This window comes from Phyllostomus hastatus, unplaced genomic scaffold (assembly GCF_019186645.2).
Source record: "Phyllostomus hastatus isolate PE091 unplaced genomic scaffold, TTU_PhHast_1.1 phas_scaffold_555, whole genome shotgun sequence".
In the NCBI taxonomy this organism is placed as follows: domain Eukaryota; kingdom Metazoa; phylum Chordata; class Mammalia; order Chiroptera; family Phyllostomidae; genus Phyllostomus; species Phyllostomus hastatus.
The window spans coordinates 4117788-4145370 of NW_025334036.1; the positions used below are offsets into that span (position 1 = coordinate 4117788).

The window sequence follows — 27583 nt, forward strand, 5'->3', positions numbered from 1 at the left end:
GTGGAGAAACAGTGTCTCAAAAACCGGAACAGAATCACTGTGATGCAACCCTTCCACTGCTGGGTGTGCCGCAGTCCCCATCATCCTGGGGCACCCGTTCCGAGACCCCCAGGGGATGTCTGAACCCAGGCTGGTCCCCAGCCTTAATCCGCTTCTTCTCCTCCGGCAGCAGCTTCTTACCCACCGGCAGACACGGCTACTCCAGCCATTTTTATAGTTTTCCCCACACGCCTGCCCCCGGATCTGTGTGACCTGCAGTGAAGGGCCCAGTGTCCCCCGTTTCAGCGGTGCCCTGGCCGGGGGGGGCCCCCCCTGCGGACTCAAAGCTCCTCGCACACGCGCTGCCCTGAATCAGGACACACTCTCCGTTCGTGTGTCCCGCCCTCACAGTTGGTGTCCTTTGCACCATGACTGGCCCTCGTCACACGCTGTGGTCGGCGCTTTCACAGCTTGAGGTGCGACAGCAAAACTAGCACGATTTTTTTTTTCCTCCTTCACAATTTCACGGCGGGGGCGGGGAGAGTTCGTTTTTACCCTAGATCTTGGGAACCTCAGTATATCATGTTTTTCCCCTGTCCTCATGAGGTGGAGGACTTCCACCTTTTCACTTAGAGGAAGCACTTTATGGCTTGTCTCTGGTGTATCCGATTGGCTAGCACCGCCACTGCTGCACTTTGGGACTACCCAGTCAAGTAAGGGTTACTTGACACAGTTGACCTAGTAGCAGAGGTGTCTACAGGGCGGGGATGGTGGACAACAGGATGAGTCACTTCCCGGGTGGGATGGGGCGGGGCGGGACAGCGCAGGGGGTTTCATCATACTACTCAGCGCAGCCCAGGATGACTCAACTCAAAACTCGTGGACAGCTTCTGAAAACTCCCTATTTTTAGACTGCAGCTGGCTGGAAGGAAACCTCGGATGCGGGCGGAGGGACTGACCCCCAGAGAGATTCCTTTGCACACCCATGTCCTATGTCCCTAGCCGTGTTGGTCACAGTGACCCCAGAGGGGGAGGCCGCCCCAGTGCTCAGTGACAGCCAGGAGTGCCCAGGAGGGAGGTTCCCGTACTGACTGCGGCAGGGATTTACTCTGAGGACGCCGTGCCGAGGGAAACACGCTGGCCACCATGGAAAGGGGAGCCCTGTAGGGGCCGCCTCCTAAGAGACACCTCGTCAGACTCACAGGAACGGAGCATGGGATGGTGGTCGCCAGGGGCTGAAGGGCGGGAGGAATGGGCAGTCCTAGTTTAGAGTGAGTTTGTTTTGCAAGATAAAAGCAGCTCCGGAGACCACTGTGAATGTACTTAAATTAACGCTGCTGAACTCTACACTTAAAGATGGCTAAGATGATAAGTTTTATGTTGTGTGTTTTACAATTAAAAGAATTTTTTTAGAGATGAAAAAAAGTGCCTGGCCAGCCTAGCTCAGTGGATTGAGCGCGGGCTGCAAACCAAAGTGTCACAGGTTCAATTCCCAGCCAGGGCACATGCCTGGGTTGCAGGCCACGGCCCCCAGCAACCACACATTGATGTTTCTCTCTCTCTTTCTCCCTCCCTTCCCTCTGTAAAAATAAATAAATAAGTCTTTAAAAAAACTGACACATAGCTTTGGGGAGAAACCAGTTAACTAAACGTATGCTCTATAATAGGGCAGGCATGAAATGTTTCAAATGTGTGCACTACATAAATCCTGTAGCTCCAACATTTTCTTGTCACCCCCCAAAGCGTCATCTTGAACGCCGCCCACCCCCAGGGCCAGGACCCGGGTCCCTGCACCCCAGTCCCTGCAGGCCCCCCTCCCGCTCTAGCGTGAGGATTCACAGAAGAGGCCGCTTCCCCCTCGCTTCCCAATAGTGCTTTATTCAGAACACTTTCCCAACAAGGCGGATTTAGAACCCAGGCCATGTCTGGGACGCCCTGAACGGTTTCCTCTTCCTTCCACCCACAGATGAAAGAGCAGAGGTTGCTGCCAGCTGTGCTTGTGGCGTCGGCTGGACTCCCAAGGAACCCGGAACAGAGCGCTGGAGCCGGGCCAGCAGCGGGCAGTGACTCAGCCAGCTCCCCGCCCGCCCTGCAGTCAGGGACGCAGCGGGCGACCCCAGGTTCACAGCAGGTGTGGCCTCCGCGGTGCCTCTCCCTCCCTGGCCCTGCTGCTGGGCTCGGACTGCTGTGAGAAACCCCGTCACCGGCTGCACGCGGCGCAGGGACACAGGGCACACAGGGGCCGCGCGCCGTGGAGCGGCAAGAACCCCGAACCTCCGTGTGGCGTCCTCACCACGGGCCCGCGCCTCACCTGCTGGGACAGCCACGCAAGCACGGGTCTGTCTGGGCCAAAGTCCCTCAACCTGGGGCGTGTTCAGGTGTTACTCTGAAGAGGCTGGAACGAATCCTCCCAAGAAGAACAGCAGCTCACATGCACCAGGGCCTACTATGTGCCGGGCACCATGCTGGGTGCTAGCATTTCATCCTCCTAACAACCCCACGAGGCAGGTTGTATCACTGTCCCCACGCTATGGATGAGGGAAGCAGCTCAAGAGAGAAGTCACACAGGTGCCTGAGGCCTCAAAGCTATTACGCGACAAGGACAAGCAAATGCGGGGCTTAAAGGCCTGCATGACCTGAGCTTTTGGTTACCCCAGTACCCCCAATCTGCCCTGGGAAAAGAGGGGTAGGGGGTGGAATCCTGACAGATAACTTGAGAAGCCCGGAGAAAACCCAGCCAGCACAGCATCCGCCACAGTGCCCGGTTGCCAAGGGCGGGCACGCAGACTCCGCTCCCCGGTGGCCTTGCTCTTAATAAATACATGAGGTCCCGTGGGTGCAGCTGTGCACGGGCGTCCCGGATCTCAAGCCATTGTCCTGGTTTCTCAGGGTTTGGCTCCAGAGAGCCTAGTGTTGAGTGGGCAGGGGAGACGCCTGATCTGGTTCAAAACAAACATGCCGATCCCCACCCAAACCTTGTCCGCCCTCCCTGCGCCTGCAACAGCGGCCCTGCTCTCGGTGCCCAGCGAGCGAGGGGTGGCGCCCCAGGAGCCTGCAGGCCCCACGGGCCCATCGGAGCCCGCCACCAGCTCCTCTGGCGCTGCTGCAGCCAGAGCTCCGTTGGAGAGAAAGGGAACCCGTCTCCATAGTCACCTCAGCTGAAAGCTTCTGGGCATGTTTACTCTGAACCTGACAGCGACTCCTCGGGAGGAAGAGGGAGGGGGAGAAGCAGGAAGAGGCTGACACTGCCTCCCCCGCCCGGGCGGGGCAGTGACAGCCTGGGACGGCAGTGCACGCAGACCCTGCTGGCGCTGACCCTGCTCCCGCGGGGCCCCGGCAGCCAGTCCACCCGGCAGGTTCACAGTGTCTGTAAAGTGCCACGAGCAAGACCATGGGGTGGGGGGGCCGAGGACAGATGACCCCAACTCCTGGGACCTGGGGGAGCTGGCTGCGCCCGCCCTGCCCACATGAGTGCCCAGTGCTCTCCTGGCCCCGCTCCCCACAAGCCCCTGCTCCCTCACAGCCTCCGGCCCCGCGTCTCCCCCTCGCCCCCGCCGGGGCCGGGGCCGGGGCCCAGGTCCTCGGGCCAGTACTGGTCCTCCATGTACTGCTCCATGTCCGTGCTGCTGTCAGGCTCCCTGTCCTCGGGGCGGGCAGGGCGGCGGCCGGCCTCCTGCTGCTCCCACTGCGCCTCCACCAGCTGGTACAGCTCCATGGCCGTCACGGCATCTTCCACCGACGAGTGCCCGTGCCGGCCCACCTGCGGGCAGGAGCCCCGGTCACTGCCAAGCCCCAGGGAGAGGCCCGTCCCACCAGGCCCCGTGTACAGGCCAGGACCACGCACCGTCCGAGCGGGGTGTCCAGCTGGGGACGGTGAGGAGGGCAGGGGCCTTCGGGACAGAGAAGCGCTGGGAGCTCAGCCGTCGCACCAGCCCCCCGCGTCTCTGGCCCGTCCCCCCAGATACAAAGCGAGATAAAAGTCACGGCTCCTCCGAAGGCTCGAGGGGCAGACGGAGCGACGACGGTGAAGGACGCAGGAGTCACGAGCCGCCCTGCCCGGAGAAGGCCCCGTACGGACTGCAAACGCGGGCACGGAGCCCGGCCCCGGGCGGGGACAGACCCGGGCGAGGACAGCCGGGGGCAGGGCTTACCCCGGGAGGAGGAGCCTGCAGAGAGACGCCCAGGCTGCGTGCGCCCGCCCGGGGGAGACCCGGGACGGGTGGGCCGGAGGGGGGACGAGGAGCTGGAGGTGCAGCCGCACCTGGCACGGAGGCCGGGCCCTGGCGCTCCCCACCACGCACCTGGATCTTCTTGTGCAGCAGCTGCAGGGCCAGGTCCTTGAGAGACACCCGGGTCCGGGGGTGCAGGCCAGGCTGGCTGAGGAGGCCCGGGACGCAGGTGGTGTCCCGGGTCAGGCTCCGCGGGTGGACGTACTTGAGGGCCCTGAAGTCGTTGTGCAGGGCGTGGCCCACCACCACCTTGCCCTTCAGGAGCTTGAGGATCTGTGCGCGGAGAAAGGAGACCGGAAGGCCCCGCCGTCAGTCGGGTGGGCCGAGACCAGCGGGGGCACAGGTAGCTGCGGACGGAGGCAGCACGGAGAGGGGAGACCAGGACCTCCCGCCAACCGTGCTGCCCACGTTTGGGTCCAGACCCCTCTACGTACTACCTGAGACACCCAGGGGAGCCCGACGCCCTCTGAACCTACAAATGGGAATCCACCGACACCATCCCACGGGCGGTTGCTGGCGTGGAAGCCGGCCGTGGACGCGAGGGATCTCCTAGGAACTCACCGCGAGCTCCCCTTTCCTGCTCACAGGCCCGTCTCTTGGCCTGAAGACGTCCCCGCCCTCCCCGCCCGCCGACTCCTCCCTGAACTCCGGTCAGGCGAGTCTCAGCTCACACGCCAGGAGGCCACCCCGTGACCCCCCGTTGACACCAGGACCCCTGCTCTGTCCTGCAGGGGATTTCCTGCCCTAAGTACACATGTAGCTCCGGCTGCTCAACAGCCCTCAGGCCCACTGTGAGCTCACTGGAAACACGCAGGGACCGCGTCTGACGTGACTGGTGACACGCCACGAACACCCCGCACACGGGAGGGGACAAGTGCACGGAGCCGTGCCTGGCACCGGAGACACACCTTTCGTGGCACCGTGCACACCGTCCCCGTCTTCAGGACCCTGTCCCTCTGCCCCTCCGCACATAGGACGCTGCTGCCTTGCCCCGCGCCGGCCGTCTGCCTGAGGTGCGCCTCTGTTCCCTGCCTCCCCGCCCCACACCCGCCAGCCCCCAGGCTCCAGAGAGGCCCCAGGCCTCCGACCCCTCCGGCCCTCTTTGCAGGCGTGGCTCTCCTTCCCGCCAGCTGCGGGCCTCCCCCAGCCTGCCTCTGCCCCTCTGGTCAGCTCTCACAGCAGGGGGACAGGGCACTCAGACTCCAGTGACATGGACATGCCACCACTCTGGCCACACCCCTCTAGTCGTGTGAATAGGGGGGACGCAAGAGGCTATATACGAGTATTTACTAAATCTACCTAGACCCAGGAAAAACCCAGAAACATTAGTAAGTTCTGCTGCAACGCTGTTTCAAGAACGCAAGCGTTCCAACATGATCGCTATGTTAGAGCATGATTTGAGAATAACGCGTGATTTCGCCCTTGAGAAACGCCAAGTGAACGCAGAAAACCACACGCAGGGGAAATGAGCCACGCGGGAACGCACAAGATGCACACCCTTCAAGCACCTCCTAGGGAGCTCCGTCCGCCTGTGCGAGCGGCCACAGCCGCCCTCACCTGCTGTCCCCACTTTCCATCTGATTGCAGGCAACTTCTCAGACCAGTGCCCTGTAACGCACGCTGCAACCCTTCCGACGTCTGCCTCCACGAGGAAGACGCCAGGTCTTTCCCAGGTGAAGTGCCATCTCACGGCTGCATCCACACATTGCCTAACCCCTTGACAAGTGCAAAGCTGCGGGACCGTTGTTATTAGGTGGCCTGTTTTTACTTCGGGGGTGTCACTGCGACGCTCCTTGAGTGTTGTGTTCCTAACCCACTTCCCCCATGAGCTCCGAGGTTCTCACTGTGCAAGTCTGCACGGCACGGTGGTTTTTAGGCGTGCGCATGCCAGAGCCCCCGCAGGTCCGGGGACCTTAGGCATCAGACCTCGGAGGGGTCTGGGGACAAGGCCCAGGTTAATAAGGCTTGAGGTGTTTCCTATGCTCAAGCATATCTGGGGATTCCTCAACCACTAACTGATCTTTCTCAAAGCCCTGCAACACTAACATAGGGAAATATACCAAAATAGTAATACCTGAAGATGGTAGCCCCGTGGGCCTTACAGATTTTGCACAGACATTATACTTTCATAACAGAAAAGACAATGTAAAACGCAAGCCATTTCACACCCGGCAGCTGGCACAGCCTTCCCACAGGCGTGACCTAGTGCGACACCCCAGCAGTCCGTATACGCAGGCAGGTCAGGCAGTACGCATCCTTCTATGGAGAAGGGACCCACTGTCTGGAGGAGTCGAGTAACCGTCCCAGGGTCCCTCGCTTCCAGTGGCTAAGTGGTGACCCAAACCCAGGGCTGCCCCTCGCACCCTGTCACACCAGCCCACCCAGGTCCCCACCCGCCCTCACCTCTCGCTGGGCCACCTGGAAGGGGATGGCCGTGCGCATGTGCTGCCGCGTGATGCCGCTCCAGCGGGTGCGATAGTCCACGACGGGCATCTCCGGCCGGATGTACTTGTCGTAGAGGACGTCGCCGTGGTAACTCACCACGGAGCAGCGGGCCAGCTCACTCACCCGCCCTCGGGGTCCCGTGCCCACCATCTCGCAGTCGATAGCTACGCACTTGCTGGGCGAGGGCCCAGCACATTCCTGGGGGGTGGGCTTTCTGCCACACGGGGCACCTCCAGATTCATCCCTCAGATGCTGCCTCCCACAGCTGGCGGCCTCAGTGCCTGGCGGTGCCTCCGACGGCACAGGAGGCGGGGAGGATGTCGGCTCTGGGGGCGCCCTCCGCAGCCCCTGCTCCTGCAGCAAGGCCTTCCGGGCCATGAACCGCTGGTGCTGTCGGCTCTTCCGCTTGTGCTTCCTCCGGAGCACATCCTTGGCACTCGGGCCGGTCAGCAAAGGGCACAGGCACTGGGCAGACTCAGGGGCCTCCCCGGGAACCATCCCAGTCTGCTCAGCACACAGGGCCAGGGAGGCCTGGGAGGCAACCTTCCGATGGGGCAGCACCCTGGAGAGAGAACACGCGGGGCTGAGGGGCTGGGTGAGGATGTCCCAGGCCCGCCCTCTCCCCCCACACCCTCATGCAGTGAGAGCTCCCCTGCCCCCACTGCCCTGCAGCCTGCACTGCGTCTCGGGCCCCTGGACTGAGTCCAGGACCTGCTTGAATAATAATTACCCTCATACAGTCAACACCACAGGCAGACTGCCGCTCTGAGTCCTTTCCACGGAGTCACCCAATACTTTGTTTGGGTCCCCAACAACCCAAACAAAGTATTATTATCCTCATGTTGCGGGAAGAGAACTGGGGCATAGAGGCTCAGTACTTGCTCAGTTTACAAGAGGCAGAAGCCAGGCTGTGGGGCCCACGGAGCTGGGGGTGACTGTGAACCCAGGGAACTCCCGGTTTGGTGGAGAGAGAGAGAGAGGCGGTCGGAAACCCGCCCAGGACAGGGGTGCACTGCACTGAGGACAGGCACCCGACTCACTGGAGCAGGTGCCGCAACGGGCGGAAACGCCTGGTGAGGGGCGGCCTGGCGGGCGAGGGGACACTCTGACGGGTTCCAGGCAGGTCTGCCAAGGGCCCAGGGAGGGAAGGGCATCCAGACAGAGAAAGCGCTGACACAGAGTCCAGGGGGCAAAACACGTCGCCACTGTGGGAGGGGAAGGAGTTGGGGGCACGGGTGGGCAGTGAGAGAGAGCCGTTCCCGGAGGGTGGCCCAAGTCTGGGCGTCACCCCCAAATTCACCGGGACCACTCCTCTCCCTAGAGACGGTGAGGGGCGACGGGGGGCAGGGTCACTGCCTCACAGGAGGCATGACCCTGAGCAGCAGCAGCAGAGATGGAGAGCGGTGGGAGGAAGAGGGCGGTGAGGAACCCTCTGGGATGCCTGGGCCAGGGCAAGGCAGCGACCCGTCCTGACTCTTCCTCCCTGAGAAGCCTTCTGCTTTTTACAAGGACTCTTCACCACAGTCCACTTCCTCGTCCCGACGAGTCACACAGTGGAGCCCATGTGGAGCCTCACTCTGCTGGCCTCGGCCCAGCAACGGGCACAAGGAGGCCTAAGGAGCCTGAGACAGAGGCTGCTGGTGACGGACCTCCGACCTCCGTGGAGGAGGAGAGGGCTGAGGGCCCTGCAGGCCAGCCTGAGGCAGGGACTAGGGTCGCTGGCCGCCCTGACCCTGTGGACCGTGTTTCAGAGAAACCAGAAACAGCCTCCCTAAGAAAAGGCCTCAGTGGCTGTGTTTCAAGAGGTGAAAGCAGCCGTGGCCGGGTGGCTCAGCCAGTAGGAGCGCCGTCTGGTACTCAGAAAGTTGTGGGACGGGTGCCCGGCTTGGGCACCTATGGGAGGCAACCGGTCAATGCCTCTCTTTTGCAACAATGTTTCTCTTCCTCTCTTGCTAAAAGCAATGACAAAAAGGTCCTCAGATGACGACTTTAAAAAAAAAAGAGGTGAATGCAGCCCTGTTCGACCTGCCTGACCTGGCTGGCGAGCCAACACCCACAGTCAATGACCATGCATGTGCCTCCCGCATCCTGGGCCCCCAGGTGAGCTCAGAGAGGCCCGGGGGACGTTTTGCTCAAATAACACATCTGTTAGGATAAAGGCAGTCACAGATCTCTCTGCAGCCCCCTGGACCCTGGGCTTTGGGGATCTGCAGCCACCTGGCCCCAGGAGCAGAGTCCCCAGAGCAGTGTCCCCATACAGTCAGAATCGTCAGTGGCAGCAGGGCCACCCATCTGCTGGCTGATCAGGCAGGCAGTGGGCTCTGTGACTAAAGACTAACTTGCTCCGCACCGGGTCGCCGTCCCCTCCCCATAAAACGAGGGTCTGTTTATTATTAACCCAAGAGATGAACTAGGTTAGGGACGCGCCCCAAGCAGTTCCTTACCAGAAACCATTAAGATGTCTGTTGAAAACGCTTAAACGGATTAAAACGGTTCCCAGACGTACCCACGCACCTTCTAAACCGTCATTTTGGGGAAGGGGAGGGGGGAACTGAGAGTCTGTATTTTAAAGAGCGCACGACCCCACCCCCAAGCCAAGATATTAATAATCTCTCGAATTTGAGAAAACCTGGTTGGATAAGATCCCTTGTGCTACTAAAAAGTTCGCGGGACAGGGAGTTCCAGGATAGCCCCGCATGGCCCTTCCAACAGCCTGCGTCCTCCAAGGAGTGACGCGTGGGAGGCCTGACCGCACCCAGGGAAGGACTTGGGTGTTGGTCAATCACTGGCCGCGGCGGTCAGGCCCCCGCCAGGCCGAGTCCCCATCGCCCATCGCCGTCCCCTTAGGCCCGAGACCCCCGATCAGGGCCGGGACGCGGGACGAGAGGCGCCCTGGGCCCGGCCTACACACCCGCGGGCTCCGAGAACCGGTCAGTCAGGTCCCGGCGTCCCCCACCGCAAGCCGGAGGTGGACACACGTACGGGGCCCCGCGATCAGGGGAACGCCGCGCCGGCCCCCTCGACCCCACTGTCCCCAGAAGGGTCCCCACGATTACCTGGAGTCGGGACGTTTCACCCGCCGGCACGTGGCGTCCAGGCAGCCGGTAGTTCCCACATGCCCGGGCAAGCCCCGTTCCGGCCGCCCGCCTATTGGCTCGCTGAAAGGCGGCACCTACCTAAGACCTCTTCTGATTGGCTCTCTGGAAGAGCTTGGCTCTCTGCGGATTGGCGCGTGTCAGCAGAAGGGGTGGGATGCCTAAAGGGGCGTGGCTTGTGCCTCCAGCCAGGGGAGCCCGCGGGAAATTTTAAAGAACCCGGAGCAGAGTGTGGCCTCCTCTCGCCCGGGTTCCGCTCGCATCTGTGTCCCCCGGCTCCAGTGGATCCCGCTCCCTGGGTCGGGACGTGGGCTTCTATGAGCTTCGTGCCACCAAAGGTAGAATGACTTACAGAGGTCACACTCCTACCTCCTCTGTTGCCTTGGGCTTTCAGTGAAATACGGGATGGACACTTAGGAAAGATGTTTAAAATCAGGTTTGCTCTTTGGGAGTTTTGTTTTGTTTTGGTTTGGCTTTATCCTTTTGTAATACTGTGCTCATATGTATTAAGTTCCTACTATGGGCTGACCACTGGGATACACAGAATAGGTACCGTCTCTGGCTAGTTGCTCAGATCTGGCGCGCTAACAGAATGGTTAAGAAATAATCTAGTGCAACCCGAATGGCAATGAGAATAACGATCGGTTCACATTTATTGTGAGCACTCACTGTGTGCCAGGCAATACATGAACTACGTCCTCTTATTATTTATGGTTTACAAGCTAAGGAAACTGACACTTAAATAAATTAAGGAGAAATAGCTAGGGTCCAAACAAAGACCATTAAGGAAGCAACTGGCCCCTGGCTGGCGTAGCTCAGTGGATTGAGTGCGGGCTGGGAACCAAAGTGTCCCAGGTTCGATTCCCAGCCAGGGTACATTCCTGGGTTGCAGGCTAGAACCCCTAGCAACCGCACATTGATGTTTCTTTCCCTCTCTCTCTCTCTCTCTCTCTCTCTCTCTCCCCCCTTCCCTCTCTAAAAATAAATAAATAAAAAAATCTTAAGGGAAGCAACTGGCTCCTAGCTGCACTTTGCAAGCAGAAATGTCATTGCAAAGGTACCCAGAGGCCCAGGGGACATGTGTCAAGGAACCTGGTATTTCTGACCAGTGTACAGATGTGAGGGAAGCGGGACAAAGGATAAGTCCGTTAGAGAGGTAAATCTTTCCAGTCAGACTCCAAATCTTTGCTGGACCAGGTGTAGATGTGAAGGGGGGTGTTGATCTGGCCAACTTTTTAGGGCAGTGGTTTTGAGACTGTCCCCAGACCCGCAGGCAAGGCATCACCTGGGAATTGGTTGGACCTACTGACTCAGAAATTCAGGGTGGGGGGTGGGGGTGGGGGTGGGGACAACAATCTGTTTGACCTAGCTGATTGACAGCTCCCTAATGCACGCTGAACTTTAAGAATCCTTGTGGAGAGGGTATGAAGCTGACAAAACTCTGGGAGCCAGAGGTAAATAATTCACTGATTTTATTCAAACAGATTTCCTCTCTATTCACACCCTCAATGCAAACTGACTTTGGACCTACCTGGGTACAGCCTGTTCCTAAGACACTTATGGTACCTTTAGACTTTCCCTCGACTTCAGAGCATTTCCAGGGCTCTTAGACCCAGGCTAAGTCTCACAGGACATGACTGATATTTTTAATGGAAAAAAAATTGGAAGGCTTTGATCCAGGGGAATTTCCTTTTCCACCCATACTTGTTCCATTCTAGACTAGTATTTGCCACGTAAAATTAAGCCTTAAATCTGTGACTCAATCTCGGCTGAACATTGGAATCTCCTGAGAAGCTTTAAGGGATACTGATGCTTGAGTTACAACCGAAGATTCTGATTTAACTGGTCTGTGGCGCGGCCTGAATATGGCGATTGTTGAAGCTCAGTCAGTGATCCAGTTTGCCACCAAGGTCAGAAATCGCCGCTAAAGCGCCATTACCTAAAAGGTCCACCAGAGGGCGCTGCTTCCTTGCTTTTCCAGGGAAGCAGAGGCGAGGGTGGAAACCCTTACTGCAGGCTGTGCAAAGCGGGTCTAGGAAGTTAATGTAAGGAGACCCAGGTGCCCTGGCCCCTGGCTTACCAACCCTTTTGTGTTCTGAGACTGTCCATTTTGCTGAGTGTCATAGAGATAAACAACACAACCTCTCTAAGCCTTGATTTCTGCATTTTTTAAATTGGGAGAAGAAAGGGACTTGGCCTATTTTCATTCTTTCTCTTTTTTTTCCAATACACATGGAGTCTCATGAAATAGACAAGATGCTGACCTGGGGAGGGAAAGGGTAAACTTTCAAATGGGATAAAACACCTCCATTATAGGGGAAGAGTAATAGATGATGGTTTTCATTCATGACTGCGTCACGGAAGGGGTCAGGGGAGAGAAAAAACCATAAAAGAGGAGACAGAGACTGCTAGTAGGGACTTACCTATGACAGTATGTTTATGACTCTTCTATTCCTTAGTTATCGTAAGTAGCATGCTAGACCGTGATCAGTTCCATTTAACAGGTGAGGAGTCTGAGGCTGAGATGTGAAGTGAGCCACACAGCTAGTCAGGGGCAGAACCAGAACCGGAACTGGGGTGTGTGTGTCTGACTTCAAAGCCAAGGACTCCCGTGCACCCCCCCCCCCATAGCCCCTCAGGAAGTAGGTGCCCAGCTTCCTGCTCCCTATCAAGAGGGGCTCTCTCATCCAGTTCCCCCATCAGGAGTGCGCCCCAAGTCCCTTCCCAGGTATTTCACTGAGACCGGATCCCTCCCCCTTTTGTCTCCGCAGTAGCACTGGGTGCTGAGGGCGGTGTGGGAGAGACTTCCCTTTTCTCCTCTCCGCTCCCACCCCGCCCCCCCAGGCCAGTCTTCTCCAGGGAAGGGCAGACACCCACTGAGTCACACCATTTTGCAGCCTTCCCAAGTGTGAATGAGATTTCTAATAGGACCAGCTGCCCCCTGTCTTCAGGCAGGGTTGGGAAATGTAAGAGGCAGGACACGGGGAAGAGAGCCAGTTTGAAAGAGCCGTAGGAGCCGCCATAGTGGTAACAATAGCAGCAGCCTCCAAGTGGAAGTGAAGGGATTTGATTCAGAGAGGTTAAGTGCCCGGCGGAAAGTCACACAGCTCGCAAGTGGTACAGGGGACTGAGCTCAGCTAATGATTGGATTTTTAGGTTTCCTAAAGGAATACAATTCCCGACACAATTTAGGTTTATAGGATGCTTCTGTGTTATTATTTTTGTTCTTTCACCTCTTTTAACATTTTTATTTTATTGATTGATTGATTGATTGATGCTTTAGTGTTCTGAAGGAAAGACTGTCCCATGTCCCAGCCTTCTCTGCTTCTGGGTGCTGCTGACCGACCCTTCCCTTCTCTGGCCTGAGGGGCCCCGGGGTGCCTTGTGCCCGGCGGCGTGACAGGCGGAGGGAAGTTCACCTGGAAAGGAGTAGAGAGGGCATTTGAGTTTGTTGCGTGAAAAATTTATCCCCATCGAGGGTCTTATTATTGGGACTTGGTGACCGCCTTGGGGCAAGGTGACCCCGACCTGGAGGTGCAGAGAAAGGCTGGGAAATGGTGTTTATGATCCCGGCTTCCACTACAGTGGGGAGCCTGGTTGAGGGACTAGGTTTCTCCACCTGTTTTTTTCTCCGGGTGACACCTCGGGACCCTGCAGCATGAGGCAGATCCTGGAGCCAAGGAGGTGTCCCGTGTACGGAAGTCCATGGTCAGCCCCGGGTGGAGGGGGGGGCACCAGATGAGCTCCCGGTCAGGTGTGTCCACCACGCTGCTGCCAAAGCACCTAGCATTGCTGACAGGGCGGTCAAGAGCCTACGGCCCCTTATGCCCACCCACACCGTGGCTCTCTCCTGCCAAACACAACCAGACCATCAGACAGTGAGACCCTGGGCACGGGGCCCAAGGGGACCTGGTACTGCGGGAGCCCGACCCCACGTGGTTGTTTGGAGATGAGTAACTGAGCGGGGGTCTCTCCCTGTCCTCCCGCTGGTGGTGGGGGAGCAGCCCCGGCCTCTGAGGACAGAGACCCTGCCTCAGCCCTCGCCCCTACCCCACCCAAGGCTCCCCACTCACACCACTGCCCGTCCTGGTTTCTGCAAGACTCCACCTGGGGCGTGCTGCCCGGGGGTGTCCAGGGGGGTCTCCAGAGGTGTTTTCTAGGGGACAGAGAAGGACCCGAAAAGAGCACTGGGAGGGAAGGAGGGAGGGAGGGAGAACCAGCAAGGCCACGCGGCGCGCCCCGCCCCGCCCCCGCCGCAAGGGCCCGCACCGTGCGGCAGACTGGGACTTGTTGCTGGACCTGGGAGACAACAACAAAATCACTAGTCTTCCAGACGGGGCGGGCCGCGGGGACCTGGGGCGTCAGCCGGCCCACCCACCGCCACGTCCGCCTTCTCCCGCCGCCCTCCCCCACCCCCGAGTCCCCTCCAGCCTCTCCTCAGAGCTTGGCGGAGGCAGTTGTGATTTCTCATTTCCCCGAGTCTGACATACGTCCTTTGATAAGGAAATCTCATTTTTGGAGGGAGGCGGGTGGGTGGCTCACTGTTCTACCTTTCTTCGTTAATCATAAAGAGCCTACTGTCCTGCAGAAGGGAGCAAAGGGGGAGCTCCAGGTAATGGTGGCCCCTCTCTACCTGGTCCCCCACCCTCCCCACCCACAAGTCGGGGTCCAGGGTGCAAACCCTCCCGGTGCTCATGGAGCCACAGCTCTGAGTGGAGGCAGTTGGAGTGTTGGGCCAGTGGAACGGGAAGGAAAGGGGGAAATGGCTGTGGGCAGGGGGCAGGATCCTGTCCCGGTGTCCCAGCGCCCCCAGGCCCCACTCGGGGCAGAGGCACGGCCCCTGGCCCGGGCCAGCCTCTAATTGCACAGCCAGGGCACATCCGTCGCTTAATTAGCAAAAGCCACAGTATCCCGGTGGCTCAGGGAGCAAGGGCCTAATTGTGTTTCTGCAGCAGCTGAAAGGCAATTACCCTCCCCTATGGGTGCTGCTTCCCATTTCTCTCTCCTCTTTCTAATGGAAAACTCTTCCTCCGTGGCCCAGCCCTCCACCCTCTGTGGGTTCTCTCCACCCAGAGTGGGGAAGGGCTTGCCCGCAGACTTCGAAGGGGTCAGGGAGACAGCAGCAGCCCCTTCCAGCGGTCAGCCCTAGACGGCTGGGCCCAGAAAGCCAGGGCGGTCTCTGGAGGAGGTAGGGGAGGCGCATTCTCTCTCCACTCCCGGGTGGGGTGCTCGCTCTTCAACCGCAAGCCGCCCAGAGCTGAGGGAGAGAGAGAACCGAGCGAACCCACCCCAGCGAACCGAGGGAGAGAGAGGGGAACTCACTGTCCGTTATTTCTTTGAAAACAAAAAGAGTAAGAACCTGTGCGTCTTTGGCACCGTTAAGGGAGATGAGTCCACCCCCCGCCCCGCCACCTCGGAGTATGGTTTCCGAGACTGGAGTGCCAGTATCAGAGCACCAGGCCAGCTAAGGTGCAGGGTGTTAACCAGAGGAGTTAGGACCCCGGGTGTTCCTGGGAGAACAGGCCTTTCTCAGGGAGCTCTCGGTTCAACTTGCAGATGGTGATAGGGAAGCGGCGGGTGTCACAAAGAGAGTTTGCAGGGAACCCTGCTCGAAGCTCCCCGTGACAGCAGGGACTCCTCGCTCGTTCTTCTGTGCGGTGCCCAGCACAGAGCCTGTCAAAGGGTGGCGTGGAGAGAGAGAAGAGGACCGTGAGGTGTGAGCGCAAGAAACCCACTCCCATTGGCTTTTTTCCTCGCGGGACCCATGAAGGTGGACTGGAGCCTGACAGTGGCCCTGTTTTCTCTGTTTCTTTAACTCGGGGTTCTGTCCAGGTTGGGGGAGATGCAGGTGGGGCAAGGGGCTGCTCCAGTCTCCGAGAAGTGTACCTTGGAAAAAATGATCTTGAGCCCACCAACTCCTTCTCTCCCCGCCCCTCTAGTTTCTTTCCTCTGAATTTAGAGCCATCCCCTTAGCAACGCTGGTTTCCATGGTTTCCTCCCTGACGGGGATCCCCAGCCCCTCCTCTCTTTTTCTTCCTGACAGTAATGGGTGATGGGGATCCTCGGTGTGGCTACTACTCCACATAACCATGGCAACAATTAACTGAGCCTTCATTTCTCTTTTGTGCAGAGAGCTAGGGAATGGAGACCATTTGGAAGGGAGAGGTGGGGGGAGGGCCCCAGGCTAGAGCTGCCCTTGTCACAGAGAGGAAGTTCAGAGACGTCAGATGCCAGCCAGTAAGTTTCAGTCCAAACATGTGTGGAGCCCCTACGTTAAGTGTGAGCCAGCCCCAGGGAGTGCGAAAGGAGTACAGCACACACCCCCTAAGGTCGAAGGGCTCATCGTCCAGCACTGGGCTCTCGGTCCCACTGAAACCCTGGCACAGACAGGGCCGTTACCGGAGGTGACTCTTGACAGCACCTCAGGGTCGAGCATCTGCCCACTCCCAGGATCCCCTCCAGCCGAGAACCGAGAACAGGCTGACCAAGCGGTCTGTACTCACATTAAGGCTTCTCCAGGGCTGGTGTCAGGGAGCTTCTGTCTTGGAAGAAAGGGGACGTTGAAGCACCGCCCTCCTTTTGGAGAAGTGAGGACGCATGCCAGTCTCTCTGAACAGGACTCTCTCTGGTGCAGGGGGAGAGCACGCCTGAGCTGCCCACCGCCAGGGCCAGGGCCATGAGGGAGCGGGAAGACTTCCACTTCCGGAGCCACGGGCACCTGCCCATCACAAGCCTTCCCGGGGAGGGAGGGGTCTGCTCTTACACCGAATGAGAAGGGTCATCGTCTCCGTTCATCCGGCTCTCCCACTTGTCACAGAAAATGCAGGTCAAACGACGGGTGGCTGTGAGGAATTAAAGCAGAAAAACAAACAAAACTACCCAGGGCACCAAAGTTTGCCAGAGAGAATTCAAAAGCCGAAGTATCTGTCTGTCATAGAGAACACAGCTCTTCCTTCTCCCAGCTTTCCATCTTCACCCCCAAAACTTTCAGCCAGATCCCCAAGGGTGGAGACCAGTTCTGCACTTCTTGAGCAAAGTACAAAGATCCCGGATCCTTAGTGTGCTGATTCCAGTCACTTGCACTAACTGGGAAAGATAATCATGATATATTAAAAAAACAAAACAAAACATCCACAGAACAATGTATTTACTGCTCAGGTGTGTTCAAGTAAAATGCAAGTAACAAGGTTGCAAAATTTACTCTTGCCAACCAAATGGAATCCAGACTAACTAAAGCAAATCCCAGATCCTGGGTCCCAGAACGCAGAGTTCCATCCTTTGCTGCTGGGTGGAACTAAGGCAGATTCAATCATTCTGGTCACCCTGCTCATCAGCTAGTCAGAAAAGGATAAATGGCATCCTCTGATTGGTTGACAAGGGAATACACACCAACCAATGAGAGAATGTGTCTCCCTTTCTGGCCAATAAGATCTCAGTTCTCTTCTTGAAAGGAAAGTAGCCGCTTTGTCTATAAACAAAATGGGCAGAAAGGGACTGATAATTAAAAAAAACACACCACTGTTGCTATGGGACATTATTGATGTGATCAGTGATGGAGAATTCATAAAGGAAGGCACTTCTTTGGGAAGAAAAATACAAAAAGCACACCAGCTGTCTGGGTTGGACTAAAAAGAAGTTTCTATAGTAACATGAGAGGGGGGAAAAGGCATTTTAATGTAAATCACCCCAAAATGATATCTAGCCAATCATCCATGGAGGGCTTTTTTGGCCTTTAACTTTGATTGAAATGATAATTATTAACATTTTTTCCAGTATTCACAATAGGTGAAAGAAAGGGTGAAAAAGAGAAAAAGAAAGAAATATGTTTCGGATCCAGGGTATGGCCGATAAGCCAGTTAACTGCTGGAAGCAGAGATTCCCTCCATTCCTATGTGGTCAAGGGAGAGCCCAGCTTAAAGCAAGGTTTTGTTTTGGGAGGAGAAATTTCATGGCTTTATACAAGTGTTCCAGAGGAAGAGCACACAGAACATGGGTGGTCCTGTTAACCTGTTAGCAATTCTCCTTCAGATCCTTCGGAGAAGGGCACAGCTGCCTTTGGAAAACTATGGGTCACATGGTTTCCCGCCCTGATACTGCAAATGAACCCAGGTAGGCAAGGCTGACAGGTAAAAGGTGGAGTCAGTGTGTGTCAATCAAGGCGAAAGGAAAAGATCAGAGGATCAGAAGCCCGAAGTGGTGTGTTTGCTCATTAGGAAGGCGGTGCTGGTGAGCAAAAGACAGCCCCTCCCCCACCACGAGGAACGGCGGCCCAGTCCAGGAAGAAGCTTCTCTCCACCGGAGACACACCTTTTGGACAATTTACTGGTCTCCCTCCTGTTCATCCATGAAGAGCAAGTGTGTTTTTCTCATTCAAAGGGGGAAAGGGGATGGAGATCAATCCCTCTATCTAAAGTAAGGATGACCAAAAAAAAAGAAAGAAAGAAATAAAGAAAAAAGAAAAAGAAAGAAAAAAGGAAAGAAGGCCGAAATGTACATCCCAGAGAAACGGCAGGACAGGCTTTGGTGACCTCCCTGAAGCAAACAGGAGAGAGGGTGGGGACGATTGTGGTGGTAGTGGCTTCACGGAGCATATCTTGAGTTAAAAGGAAAAATTCACCCCTGCAGATATTTTAAAGAATCAAGGTGCTCGTGGATAATTAAGGACCAAAGCCCCTCCATTCACTGTAACCAAGGCAACAGGAAGCTGAGGCTGGTTGCCTGGTAACCACACTGTAGTGCGCGGGTCCTGTTCGCTCTCCTCCTCCCCCACCTCCGTTAGCCCTTTTGTGATAACGTCTCCCCCTCCTCCGTGGCTCTTTTCCTCCCCAGCCAGGCAGTCATTCTGCCCCTCATACAAAGGGCAATCGGACTCCTTTGGCTAAAAATGCAGACCTTGATGTTCATTTTGGACAGATTTCATCTACGTCCAGATAAAACATGCTTCTAGTTTTGGCTCTCCCTCCCTCCATCCCATGCTTTGCCCTTCCTTCATCCGCGATGGCGCGTGGAGATTGTGGGGAGAGGGAGAGGAGGAGGAAGGGGGGGGCGAGGGGAGGGAGGACACGGCTTGGACCTTGGACGCGTGGCGCTCTTTCACCGCGCACAGGGCCTGCGCGTCCAGGCAGATCCACTGTGCCGCTTGCGCCCCGCGCTCTCCACTTACAGGCGCGCGCCTCTTTTCCGCACGAAGTTATTTCAACGGGTCTTAGCGAAAGGGAGTTAGAATGCCCTCTTAGAATCCGATCCCTAAACCCCTGGAGGAATAGGGAAATGAGTTCCCCCTTCCTCGGCGAGACCTGTCTCACCTCCTGGCCTCCTTTGCGTGGGGTCTGAGGGACCACAAACGCGGACAGCGTGGGGCTAAACCGCGGATTCGCGCGCGCGCAAAAAGAAAAAAACCCACCCTGGTTGCTCTCGGGCCGTGGCGCTGTCCAGCCCTTGGTGCTGAAGCTGGAGGCTCAGATTCGCCGCGGAGGGGTTCTGGGCATCATCGGCAGCCAATTCTGACCCCCGAGGTACGGACCCCTGGGGCAGACGATTTGTCTACCTGGGGAAAGAGGAGCGACCAGAGCGTGTTTGCAACAGATGCGTTTGCTTGCTTGTTTGTTTGTTTGTTTACAGCAGACTGGACTCTCTGGGGCGCAATCCCCCGCGCTTCTCCTTTCCCCTCCCCGGGCTAGTGCAATTATTTGCCGCAATCGCAGAGGGTAGGAAGAGCCCTCGGCACTGGGATGATTACCCAGTTGCCTCCAGGCGCATTCCATACTTCTCCTTCTGCCCTGGGTTCTCTGGGCGTCAGCATGCGGAGTCCGGCACTCCTGGCGCTCAGATCCTGGGGCGGGTCGTGGCCCACAAGGCAGGGAGGGGAGGGTTGGAGCAGCCAACCCGGCCGCTTCTCTGTAAGCAACAGGTCCGCCGCCTCTGGGATCGAGTGGGATCGAGGGGCGAGCAGCGCGGGAAGCGAGGCCGTGGTGGGCTCGGTCCGGACTGGGTCCCGGCTGAGTCCGGGGAGCGCGCGCTCCCACTCCCGGAGGCTGTGGCGCTGCCCATCCGCGAAGGGGCGCCCAACCGGGCCAGACGAACGGGTTTTGGCCTGGCGGCGCAGTCGGGCGAAAGGACTAACGCCTCCCACCACGCGAGCTGGCCGAACACCCCGGAGAAGCGCTGAGCTGCTGGGCCGCAGAGCCCCCTCCCTCTTCCCGGGCGCCCTCGCCGCCTTCTCCCTTCTTAGAGACTTTGGCGGCGGGCACCGCACCTCTGGCGGATGCCCAGCCCGGCTGCCCCCGGGCTCAGGCTCCCGAAACCCAGCTCCGGTCGGCTCTGTCCCCAACCCCGAGCCGTTGGCCCCGACGGGGGAGCGTTGGACGGGACAGCGTGGTCGGGACATTTTACCTGGCCCGAGTCGCCACCGCCCGGCAGGAAGACGGCTGCTCCCCACCTCTTCCTGGAAGAAAACCCTTCGCCGTCCCGCCGGCGGCTCGTCGCGTCTCCCGAAAGAGCCGCAGAGCAGGGGGCGCGGACCGGGTGGGGGAGGTTGGAGTTTGAAAAGGATATTCTGCGAAGCACCCCTTGCATACTTGCCTCTCTGGAGCAATCCGTTCGGCCCCGAGCGGCGGCAGCGCTGCCCGGGAGGCAGTCGGGGCCAGACCCCGGGGTGGCGCTCCGTGCAGGCACAGTCCCCGGCTGCGGGGGCCCGCGGAGAGCAGCTGCTTTAAAGCCGAGGCCAACCCGCAGGTGGCCAGTCAGGGCCCGGAACGTCCCTGACGTCATCCAGCAGGCGAGCGCAGAAGGAAGGGAGGGGGTCGCCGCGCTTCACAGTAAAAGTCCCCTGTGGCCATGGCAACAACTCTGGGAGATCCTCGGGCTGGCAGCGAGCCGCCTTTTCTCTCCGGCCGCGTGGCTGGGCTCCGGGAACTCGAGCTCCCCTGGGGCAGAAACTGGAGTAAGTTCAGCAATAGTGCTGAAGCCAGCCTTAGGGTCAGCGGGGCTCCTACCGGGTGCACCTCTCTGCCCTTGTGCCTGTTCCCGTGCCCGGGTTGAGCAGGGCAGGAGAGACTCCCAAAGCGTGGGCTCGTAGGAACCCTCATGTCCGCAGGGACAGTCTCTCCAGTTCCCCTTCCCTGCCCATCGCGGGGCAGGAGAGAGAAAACTTAAATGATTGTACCTTCCTCCATATACAAAAATTTCCTCGAAGTGGATCAAAGACCTAAATGTAAGAGCTGAAACTACAAACCTCTTTGAAAGAGAACACAGGTGTAAGTCTTGGTGAACTTGGGTTAGGCAAAGATTTCTAAAATATAACACGCAGAGCACAAGCAACCAAAGAAGAACAGATCCACTGGACTTAATCAAAATGAAAAGCGTTTGTGGTTTAAAAAAGACACCACCAAGAAAATGAAAACAAACAAAAAAACCCAGAATGGGGGAAGATATTTTCAAATCATGTATATGATAAGGGCCTAGGGTCCTTAAAGAACTATATTACAACTCAGTAGTAAAAGAACCATATTTAAGAATGGGCGGAGGATTTGAATACGCAGTTCTCCAAAGAAGGCATTCAAATAGCCAGCAGGATGGCTACAACTTTAAAAATGGTCAATAACAAGTGTGAACAAGGATAAGTGTGAAACTGGAGCCCTCGAACGTTGCTAGTAGGAGTGCAAAATGGTGCAGCTGCTTTGGAAAACAGTCGGGCAGTTCCTCAAAATGTTAACTAGGGTTGCCACGGGACCCAACAATTCCACGCTTACATGTACATCCAATCCAACAGAGAAACATGAGTTCACACAAAGAACTTGCACAGAGGTGTTCATAGCAGCGTTAGTCATAACACAAAAAGTGCAAACAACCAGATGTCCATCAACTGGTAAATGAGTAAACAAAGGTGGTATATCCATGTAATGGCTTATGACTCAGCCATAAAAGGGACTAAAGTATTGAAACATGCTACAACATGGATGGACCTTGAAAACTCTGTGCTAAGTGAAAGAAGCCATCTGCAAAAGGCCACATATTGTACGATCCTATTTTTTAAAAGATGTTATTTATTTATTTTTTTAGAGAGGGAAAGGAAGAGAAAAAGAGAAGGAGAGAAACATTAATGTGTGGTTGCCTCTCACACACCCCCTACTGGGGACCTGGCCTGCCACCCAGGCATGTGCCCTAGACCGGGAATCGAACCGGCGACCCTTGGATCAGCAGGCCGGCACTCAAGCCACTGAGCCACCAGGGCTGTATGATTGCATTTTTTATGAAATTACTCCCAGAACAGGAAAATCCATCGAGACGAAGAGCAGGTTAGTGGCTGCCCGGGACCAGGGGGCAGGGGAAAGGAGGCAGGACTGCCCAGTGAGCACAGGGTTTCTTTTCAGGGGGAAGCGCATGTTCTGGCAGAGGCTCCGGTGACGACTGCACGACCTTGCGGAGACGCCAAACATCGCCTGCGCCAGGTCGTTTGATGACAGCAATCGATGTTTGACTCTGGGGAGCCCCTCGGCTTCGGCGTCTCGATTCCCTCTACTCAGTGGGGGACGGTGACCCTTCTTTTTCTGCCCGAGGGGGTTTCCGCGAGCATCGCATCCCCTCACTCACGAGAGAGCGCTTTTGAAAAGCATAAATTCTGCCTACGGCAGATTCTATTGTTGTCCCATAAAATGAAATGGCGAAAAACGTGATGAGCTAAGGAGAGCTCCACCTGAGATTTGCAACCAGAGCCCTGACTAATTTGGCTTTAGGCTGTAGATAAAGAGGAGGTGCTCAATCTCCCCTTCACGTGTCCCCAGGGTGTTCTGAGCATGCAGATAAAGGCCGCGGGGGGGGGCGCGGGGGGGAGAGGAGGTCCTGGGCCTGTCCCCACACAGCAGTCACTCCCTTGGCAGTCCACCGGGCTCTCCATCAGCGGAGCCTTCTAGTGGAAAACCGCAGAGGTGGCCGCCAAAGGCAGCCTGTCGCAGCGATCCATCAGTTGGTCACGAAGGTGAATCATTGGAGAGAGATCACAGGTGAGTTCTTGGCGTTCCTGGGACAGGAAGGCCTGCCAGACTCACCCCGGATTGGCTCATCCCGCCCTGCCCTTGGGGAGGAAGTGGATGAGTTAATTAGTATGCGCAGTAGACACAGCCCTTGGCGGCGGACTGCCTAGGGTCCTCCCGGTTGTTTCTGAAATGATCTCAGCCCTCTGCTGGAGTGGGAGAAACCCGTTGCCCGGGGGCAGATCTCGGTAAAAATTGTTGTTTTCCTATCACGGGGTAGAAATCTCGTTAAGTGCTCCAAGGACTGTGGTTTTATGCAATTGTGTTCCACAGCCCCTGGCGGCCTTGGCTAGGATTTCATCCTAAAATAACATTTCCTCTTGGTAAGAAATGTCTCGTGGCTCCAGGCGCTGGGGCTCAAGAGCCTTCACCAGCTTTGGACTCGAGGAGACGCAGGGGTGAACGGGAGGTTTGCGATGTATGTCGAATCCACACAGGTACCGTCTGTTAGATTGTGTGTTGCAGAGCAGTGTTAGGTTCACGGGAGACTCGGTCGGAGACTTCCCCTGTCCCCCGCCTCACTCGCACGGCCTCTTCCATGGCAGAGTGTCACCGTGGTTACAGTCGGTGAGCCCACACCCGCACATTCCGGTCACCCAAGATCCGTAGTTGACACGAGGGCTCTCTTTTGGTGTCGGGCGCTCTGTGGGTTCTGACAAATGTATAATGACATGAATCTACTGTTATAATATCATAAAGAATAATTTCCCCGTAGTCCTGGCTGGCGTAGCTCAGTGGATTGAGCGCGGGCTGCAAAACCAAAAGCATCGCAGGTTCGATTCCCAGTCAGGGCACATGCCTGGGTTGCAGGCCACAGCCCCCAGCAACCGCACATTGATGTTTCTCTCTCTCTCTCTCTCTCTCTCTCTCTCTCTGTTTCTCCCTCCCTTCCCTTTCTAAAAATAAATAAATAAAATCTTAAAAAAAAAGAATAATTTCCCCGTGCCCCCACCAATTCTCGGTGCCCTGCCTCATCACCCCTCCCCCCGCACAACACCGAATTAGGGGCAACCACTAATTTCTCTACTGCCTCCGGTTTTGCTTCTTCTAAATATTCCACAGTTGGAATCCTACTGTAAGGATGGAGACCTTTTGGATCAGCGTCTTTTGCTCGGTCACACGCTGGACAATCTTCCGTTGCCTGGATGGACCTCGACTTATCTATCCATTCACGTGCCAAAGGACATCGCGGTCCCTTCCGCGTTTGGGAAACCGCGACCAAACAGGCTGTCGGCAGCTGTGTGTGGGTGTTTGTGCGGGGGTAAGTTTTCAGCTCATCTGGGTAAACACCAAGTTCTCCAGTTTCATGTATATCTTTACTTAAAATATGCTGGAAAATACTAAACTCTCTATTAGCGCACAAATGTGTCCTCCTGAGAGCTCACAGTGGCAGAACGTTCCGTTGGAAGGGTCGCACTATTTATCAGCCCCGGGCCGATGGATGTGTAGGCGGCAGAGTGTGTCCCGTTCTTGAACAGTGTGTAGAGTGAGTGACACTAGGCCTCTGTCTGCTTCCTGGACCCCCGGGAGCACTCTCTTCCCCAACGTCACACCTGTCCCCCTGCCCCTCCCAAGGCTCCTCCCATTGTCCCTTGTTCTGTGGCTTCCGATTTCACGAGAAGGAAAAGGCCTCGGCAGGGCCTGCCGGCTGTTTCTGGTCTTGGTCCTGTTCCAAGACGAGACATCGCAAGTCCAGCCTGGCCTCTGGAATGGAGGAGGCAGGAAAGGACATGAAAGGGGAAACAGCAAATGTACGATTTCATAAATTGCCCTGCCCTGGTATCTGTTATAACGATTTTACTTTAGAGACGAACACCACTGCCCTGGCTGGTTTGGCTCAGTGGGTTGGGTAGCATCCTGCCAACCAAAAGGTCACCGGTTCGATTCCTGGTCAGGGAACATGCCCCGGTTGCAGGTTTTGCTCCCAGTGAGACCACCTATCAGAGGCAAGTGACTGATATTTCTTTCTCACATTGATGATTCTCTCCCTCTTGTTCTCCCTTCCTCTCTGTCAAAAAAAAAAGAAAGAAAGAAAAGAAAGACTAACACCACTTTTTTGTTCCCTTGCTCACTTTGTGTGGGCACCTCCAACGCACACGCACAGACTCCATCTAAAAAAGGCAGCTGGAGCGCGGGGAGCCCACGCCAGCTAGGCCGATCTCGCACCTTCCAGTGGAGCCGAGACTCACATTCAATAGCTGCTAACTAGGCTCTGGCCCCGGCCTCTCCGGAGTTTGCCTTTCCTGTCGGATCATCAAGGTTGCCTGGCAACCACCAGCAGGTCGGCCTCTCACAGGGTTTCCTTAAAGAAAATGGCAAAGCTCCGTTCCCGTCCCTGGCCAAGCCAGGCCTAATTAGTGTGAACCGGGAATCAATCAGAGGGGGCTGGGGGGGCAGGGGGTGCGGGATGGTGGGCACTCTGAGGCCCGCGTGCAAATCGCCATCATTTCTTAATTTTACCCCCGAACCGCCTCCAGGATGCAGCCCAGGGCAGGGCGCAGCAGGGACCGAAGTTTGTGGGCGCTGTCTGAGCTAGCGTTGAAGGGACAGGGGGTCCTTCCTCTGGAGGGGGCTCCGTGGGAGGACGAGGCATGGCCATCTTTATAAACCTGGGGGCCGGGAGCGCAGGGAAGGGTTGGGGCTGGTTCTGGCAGGCAGCGGGGGGGGAGGCACATGTGGGCCCATCAGGAGGCAGCGGTTTTGCAACCTCACAGGTTCCTGGAGGAAGATCGTGTCCCGGGGACGCAGGCTGGGGAAGGGCTGCCCAGGTGGGCGCCGATGCCTTTCCTGTGTCCGTCCACAATGGACACCTCACCTTAGACGGGTCTGCGCTCCCGAGTGGGCACAGCAGCTCAGGTGCGGGCGCTGAGTCTGCCCCACCCCCAGCCTGGGTCCTGAGAACCAGTGTCCCCCCACCCCACCCCCACCCCGGGCTCCACTGGCAAGTGTTGGGCAGGCTGTTCCCAAGGGCTCCTGAACCCACAGGTAGGGTCGGGGCCACACCCGGTGTGGCTGGACTCTTGCTGGGGGCACTGGGTGCAGGGTGGGCGTTGGGGTGGTCTGTGGCGTGGACCCTAGAAAGGACTGACCCAGTCTGACAGAGAACCGGGGTCGGGTCAAGGGTCAGGCAGGACCTGTGCAGTTGGAGGAGGGACGGGGAAAGTCGTGGAGTGCAGGAGAGGAGGTGGAGAGACAGAAGCCAGTGTCAAGGGACCTTGAGGTCCGGTTTGGACGCTGGGCGTGGCAGGCTGAGAGGAGGGCAGGTGAGCAGGGGACACGGGCTCCTGAGGGACCAGCTGTGACACAGGGACTGGCGCGGTGCCAGGTGGTTTCCGCCGAATCATCTGTGACCATCACGACAACTGGTAAATCAGGAGATCTTGTCCCGCCTTCGTAGGGGAGGAAACCGAGGCCCAGAGAGGCCCAGAGTGACTCAGGAAACAGCAGCGCCACGATTCAAACGCAGATGTGCCCTCTCCAAATTCCAGCTCTTGGCACCCTGCTGCTGGCCCTCCACCCCGCCCCAGGCAGGGATCCGGGTGCGCCTGTGCACACACAGCCGGGGGCCCTCGGGTGTGGGCTGCGGTGTTAAACCCGAGAGCTTAGCATCACTCGGGTATGCATTTTTTAAACTTTTTATTTTTAGAGAGAGGAGTTGGGAAGGAGAAAGAGGGGGAGAGAAACATCAATGTGTGGTTGCCCCTCAGTATCCCCTACTGGGTTGCCCTCGCCACCCAGGCATGTGCCTGGACTGGGAATCGAACCGGTGACCCTTTCATTTGTTCACAGGCCGGCACTCAATCCACTGAGCCGCACCAGCCAGGGCTCAGGTGTGCATTTTTTAAAGTAGATTTTTCTTTTTAAATTTATAACTAGAGGGGTCATACAGAGAGAGGACGCGTGTAAAGGACGTTTAACCGTGCAGCTGGGGGATGTCGCACGCTGGCACACAGCTGCATGAGCAGCGCCCAGGTGGGGTGCAGAACATTCACGGCAGCCTCGGAGGCGTTTGTCTTAACACAAATCAGGGCTCTCGTGGAGCAGCTAAACATACGTGTTCATGGGTCACGTGCCACTAGACAGAGCCTCACTAGGTTTACGAACCTAGGTACTGTGTTTTCCCCCCAAATGCTATGGTTTCCAGAGCCCAGAAGAAGCGGGGGCGGTGGGGTGGTGGAGGGAAGGCGATCGCCCTGCTGATAAGCTCCAGAAGCCCAGCGTTTGAAATGATTGATGGTTCCTGGGGCCGCTGATGCAGGGAGAGGGCAGCCTTGTTTAAACTCTCCCAGTTCCAGCCCCCCGACTGGCCCTGCTCTGTTATCTCAGCGAGCTCAAAATCAACCGTGTTTAAAGTACCAGGAGCCGGAGAGAGGGCCCCACCCAGCACAGGTCAGGGCCAGACACCGGTCTCTTCCCAAAGTCAGAGGTGTTTCTGCAGTGTGCCCTGGGAACACAGAGGTTTGCCTTGGTACTTGGGGGTCGGGGGGGCGGTGTGGTTGGTTCTTGCTGGCCAGTATGCGGACCCCTGCAGCCCACCGGCCTGGAGGAGGTGGGCAAGGAGGCCTGGGAGGCCCCGTCCAGAGGATGAAAGTGCCAGATGGCCAGGCAGGTGTTCCAGCGGACTTAACAACCTTATCAGATGCCCGAGGGGCCCAGCCCCCAGCCGATAGCAATGTTTTGCGAGAGTGGCGGGCGGGGTGGGGCGGGGGGGAAAAGTGTCCCCACTCCTGTCTGCCCTCCTCCCATCTCTCCAACCTGCTCCGAGTTGGCCAGACGGCCATTCCGAGGTTCTTAGCTGCTGACT

At 57.2% G+C, this 27583-nt stretch overlaps 1 protein-coding gene and 1 long non-coding RNA gene across 3 annotated transcripts; both read right to left on the minus strand.

The window, feature by feature from the left end:
• Positions 1 to 1840: 1840 nt before the first annotated feature.
• Positions 1841 to 9782, minus strand: AEN (apoptosis enhancing nuclease). 2 transcript variants are annotated; one of them, XM_045825069.1, is made up of 5 exons: positions 9710 to 9759; positions 7694 to 7858; positions 6612 to 7215; positions 4281 to 4481; positions 1841 to 3739 (listed from the first exon to the last, which is right to left on the minus strand). In XM_045825069.1, exons 3-5 carry the CDS (start codon positions 7149 to 7151, stop codon positions 3497 to 3499), a joined length of 984 nt encoding a protein of 327 aa, XP_045681025.1. In that variant the 5' UTR covers positions 7152 to 7215; positions 7694 to 7858; positions 9710 to 9759; the 3' UTR covers positions 1841 to 3496. The 2 variants fall into 2 exon arrangements, with proteins under 2 accessions (XP_045681025.1, XP_045681024.1); XM_045825068.1 differs by lacking the exon at positions 7694 to 7858 and having other exon boundaries at positions 9710 to 9782.
• Positions 9783 to 15258: 5476 nt separating this feature from the next.
• Positions 15259 to 19290, minus strand: LOC123809573. Its single transcript, XR_006784025.1, has 3 exons — positions 19152 to 19290; positions 16252 to 16590; positions 15259 to 15421 (listed from the first exon to the last, which is right to left on the minus strand). It is a non-coding gene; the product is annotated as an uncharacterized LOC123809573 (long non-coding RNA).
• Between the last annotated feature and the right edge of the window lie 8293 nt (positions 19291 to 27583).